The following is a 4,964-nucleotide window of genomic DNA, read 5'->3' as shown; positions in this document are numbered from 1 at the left end:
TGTGGCGGGGTTAAACATGTTTTAGAGCGTTCAACCCTCACCTACCCGGGACAGTGGTTTAAGAAAACAAAGTATGAACACGCTGTAAAAATCAGTTGATATTGGCTTAACTCATCAGATCGATATAAAACAGCCGTTTTCTGGGCTACCAAAAGGATGCACGTCATTTTAACTCGATTCCAGAACAGGAACTGGGACATAATAATGACGAACAAGCCATACGCAGACTCAGATGTTAAATTAAACAGGTCGCTAAACTTTTTGCTGGTTTGGTAGACAGAGGACACAATATAATTTACTGAAAGTAACGAAATCTTTAATTTTATCATGCTTCGTTTGACTTAACACAATGCATTACATTAACGATAGAAATTCAAAAGTCTTGTGAGACGTACCCTTAAACATGTTTATCGTCTCTCGATTCTCGCTTGGTTATTATGTATCTAACACTGCTAAAACATTACTACTAGTAGATGATATGTTCTATCTCAGTAGTAGAGAATTGATAAGAAGTAGTGGATTCGTAAACGATAATCAACGAGCGACCTTTAGTCTCTAGCTTAACCCATTTCTAGTACAACGACTGTCTCTTTCATGATCTGACAATGAATCAACGAAATTTAATGAAAATAATTTCGTATTTTGCCTTTTTTATTCTCTTATAGCTGGAAATGATTAAATCCGCACAGTTCACATTAATATTTAACTTAATATAAGTTCAATTTAACTTAAATGTGTTGTTATCTCCCATTTTAATCACCAGATTTAACATTTGTAAATAATAATTTCATTCATGTTTAAAAACATTAGAAATAACAAATTTTGATTAGATTTTAGTATTTATAATTTATTCAAAAAGACATATAATTAATACATGGAATTTTTAAAATCTTTTTGGGAAAGTTAAAAACAATTAATAACCAACATTTAAAAACCTTTAATAATTACACGTATAGTATGTAGCAACCGATTGAACAAGTCAATGTCGCTTATATCTCCCATTTGATAGAATTTACAACACACATACCAAATGACGAAAAACGTTTCAAATCTAAATCAAGTGTAAATTTCACAATCATACCACTTCACTAGACACCAGTGGATGATAAAATAGATATACAATGATTGGTCTTAATTGAAAAATTATATATAAATTTCGTGAAAACTGGTTCCCTTTTATTATGAGTTGATTATTTTAAAGTTATTACATTTGGCATCAATCTTCAATCAGTTAATGAACTAGTATTATCTGTGGTACGCATTCTGAAACCCAATCATAACTGATTTTGCTACAAATGTATAATATATAATTATGTCATTTTGCAATGAATCATGTAAGCTGTTCATAGCCGTTATCGCCTAGGCGTTGGTACCGAAAGAAATAACTGTGATAGTAACAGTGCCATGTTCAAGCCTAGTTTCCGGATTGATTCTTTTTTGTAATGTTTTTCTCTACCAAAATATTGTTTTTAATCTAAGAGGTATCTATATTTCATTTTTACTATAAAGTTGACGATTTTGTTTCTGATTTTACCGTAAAAGAAGTAGTTTCACAGTCGTAGATTATCACACTTTATTTACATAAGAGTCAGTCAAAAGTTGATGTATATTTGGACCATTTATAATCCAACAAAGAAAACCTAAGTGATCATAGTATCATATCGTTATAATCCTAAAACCAAATGTCACCATTTGCTTTAACGAAAAGGGAAAGGCCTTGTAAAAGTGATAAGTTTAATGTGTACATGGATGTTTTTTTTTATCAAGGAATTGTACTAATATGTAATATTCACAATTCCTTGATTTTATACTGTTTATATATCTATTAGATAACAAAAAGACAGAAATAAAGTTTATTGACATGCATTGTACTTTACTGTCGAAAACACGGCCGAGTTCGAACCTTTCATTAGTCACTAGTGTTTGAGAGGACAACATATCGTAAGTTAAAAGTTTAAAGTAATGATATAAGATAATTTAAGTTAACATGGTGGTCAGTGGATTCTTGAAATATAATCCACTGTTACAACAATAGACTGACGTCAGTGAAATGGGTTAACTATTAATATTTGCTGAGATAAGAAAGATAGCATGTGAATAAAGAATGTGACGAGAGATCGATGTCTATTTGTTTTATTTTTATATTGTGCAGTTTTTGCAAATAGTTGAATATATTTTGTCATTACAGTTGTTAACTTATTTGGTGTATCAATTTCTTTCTAAATCAATTGATAATGTACTCTGTTTATCATATTTTCATTGCAAGGTTAAGTTCCGTGTATACAGGGAAAAAATTGAACACATTTGTCTTTTTGTTTCTATTCGACTTCAGTACTTTTTATATACTCTTTTACTATCAAATTCCATTAACCTTTGACAACTTTTTGATATTGGCCCTGTGATTTAACCGAATACAACGAAAGATAGGTTCTACCAGTTTGTTTTTAGAATTAATTATACGAGTGGTTGGATACGGACTCCATTTGAATATTCCTAATCATAATGATTCCATTTTATTCCCTATATGGGTTTGTTATTCTATATTATGTAAGCACCTACAAAACATCATAAATAAATTCCAGAATGAAATGCTTTGTTGAACTAATGTTCCAGATCTGTTTCTGTGTCTTTAAAGGGGAATACAATGTTATTTGGTCATGGTACTAGTCAAAACTTGTTTAACTAAGGTTGAGTTAATTCTTTATTTACTTTTTCTTTCTTTATCTTTTTTGGGAGAGGAAAGGGGACGGGGGAATTAAAGCACATTAACTTGTTCAATATATATAAACTGTTCATGTTATATGGGAGATAATAGACTGTTCATGTTATATGGGAGATAATAGTAAGAAATTCATTTTGTCCTGTACATTTGTTATCGGAACACATTTATGTGTTTACAATAGAATGCATGCTTACAGAAGAATTTCAGCATCAAACATCAATTTAAGAGTCAAACTTTGTCAAATAATTCTATTTTGGAATCGATTGTATTCATCTTCTCATTCTTTTTTTCTAATTAAATCAAAATCAAATAACAACATACAGAAACAATCGTGTTTTTTTAATTCATATGTTGAATTAACTTAAATTTTCATTAAATTTACATTCAAATAATGCATGTTACAATAAATTCCATGCCAGTAGATGATATTTTATTTTTGCATTTGTTTAATCTTTAATGTAGTGTCAACATATTTAAATTCTTGGCGACCAATCAAATCAACAAACATTTTCACTGTACATTGTGTATTTATACTAATCAAATTCTACGAACAAGGCAATACTGGGCAATGCTGAATGTATAATGATCAATGAAAAGCTATGGTATTTATTTTGAAAAAATAAGCTAAAGTCTGGTCATTTGTTTTTTGGTAAGAAGTCTTATTTCGTTCCCACAATGTCGTATAGAACTCCTACCTGTACTAAAACTAACTCGTGTCACATGGTGATTACTCATACTATATCCGGAATGGGATCGCCGATACTTTTTGAACTTACAAAGAAGTTTTTCAATATGATTTCGAAACTTTTTTCCTGTTGCACAATACAGATAAAAGTTTATACAGTGATTAACATACATTAAAAGTTCGGCAATCGTTGATATCAATGCTTGTCTGGCGAGAAGCCGAAGTCCAGATTCTTTTTTCCACAATGATTCTAAAATGAGATAAATATTCACAGGAAAGGTAGTTACAATAAATGAAAACGAGACTGCTAATAACATAATTGTTAATTTGATGCAGCCCTCACTCGGTAAACGTTTCTGTAAATGATTGTTTCTACCTGATGTGCAGTGTTGTAACTGAGTTCGACACTTTTTAGCAGAGAGCACCTGTTTTATAATCCAAAAATTCAAATTAAACAGTAAAATATAAGGTGCAAAGGAATAAAGAACAGTATCTACCCAAGGCCAGACTTGGTTCAATAAAAATGCATGTTTCGGCACAGCTTCACACCGAGCTGATTCATTTAGATATGATTTATCCGACACGTGAACAGTCCAAAGGAAGTGTGAATTGGTTGCAATAAGAATCAGAAGAACTGACACAGTCACCATTCTCGCTCGCTGGACGCTGCATAAAATTGAAGCTTTCAGCGGATGACATACCGCTATATATCTTTCAACAGTTACAGCAACAATGAGCCACACGGAAAAATCGCTGATTGTATAAGTTAGGAAAATTGTAATTTTACAAATCCAATTGTTTTTATTCCTTATGTCTACTCCGGTTATTTCACCTGTCCAAAGCCGTAAAAGACCAAGGTATAAGACTACTAAATCTGCCAAAGCTAACACCGCTAGATAAAAATATGTAGAGACTCTCATCATAGATTTCCTAAGAATCACGAAAGAAAAAATATTCCCAAAAGTTCCAATAAAAAGTAAAACGGGTGGAATGTATGTGATAATCCATTTCTTAGCTCTGTACTCACTATAAATCATTAATATGGTTTCATAGTCATGAATGAACATTGTTTCGTTTGTGATTGCGTTCCCGTCGTTGGCATACATCGAACACTGATAATAACTGTGTAAACAGAAGTTGATATATAAAACTGATAATGTCTTGGAAAATCGATTATTTAAGCCACATGCGTTAATCAACAAAAAACTTATAGCATTTTTAAAAGATGGTTAAATTTCATACCTATAAAACGCCTGTACATGATGGTTTTCTAACACCTCTCATTATAGCTTGAAGATCCGGTAGCTATTGACGAAAGTCTGTACATGAAAGCTGGTAATTTTCTTACAGTGTTATTACTATCGGATTGGACGGTTGAAATTCTTAACATCGTCATGTTATGTATTTCAACGAAGGCTTTCATTAAAGAGGAGATTGATTCCAATAACATATTATTAGAAATATCCGTTCCTCTTTTGATATATAATATCTAACATTATTCAAACAATTTATCAGTGTCAAAAATATTTTTTAAAAGAGGGATAATATAAACAGTTT

The 4,964-nt window shown here is 31.1% G+C and overlaps 1 protein-coding gene across 1 annotated transcript; it reads right to left on the bottom strand.

The window, feature by feature from the left end:
• Positions 1-3,125: 3,125 nt before the first annotated feature.
• LOC139522305 (probable G-protein coupled receptor 139) lies at positions 3,126-4,595 on the bottom strand. Its single transcript, XM_071315848.1, has one exon. The coding sequence runs from the start codon at positions 4,511-4,513 to the stop codon at positions 3,347-3,349; it is 1,167 nt and encodes a 388-aa protein (XP_071171949.1). The 5' UTR covers positions 4,514-4,595; the 3' UTR covers positions 3,126-3,346.
• Positions 4,596-4,964: the final 369 nt, after the last annotated feature.

This window comes from Mytilus edulis, chromosome 5 (assembly GCF_963676685.1).
Source record: "Mytilus edulis chromosome 5, xbMytEdul2.2, whole genome shotgun sequence".
In the NCBI taxonomy this organism is placed as follows: domain Eukaryota; kingdom Metazoa; phylum Mollusca; class Bivalvia; order Mytilida; family Mytilidae; genus Mytilus; species Mytilus edulis.
The sequence above is the reverse complement of the archived record's forward strand: the minus strand, read 5'-3'. Positions and strand labels throughout refer to the sequence as shown.

Excerpts from the sequence above, each read along its gene's own strand:
- LOC139522305 (XM_071315848.1), bottom strand. The coding sequence starts at position 4,513 with ATGTATGCCAACGACGGGAACGCAATCACAAACGAAACAATGTTCATT.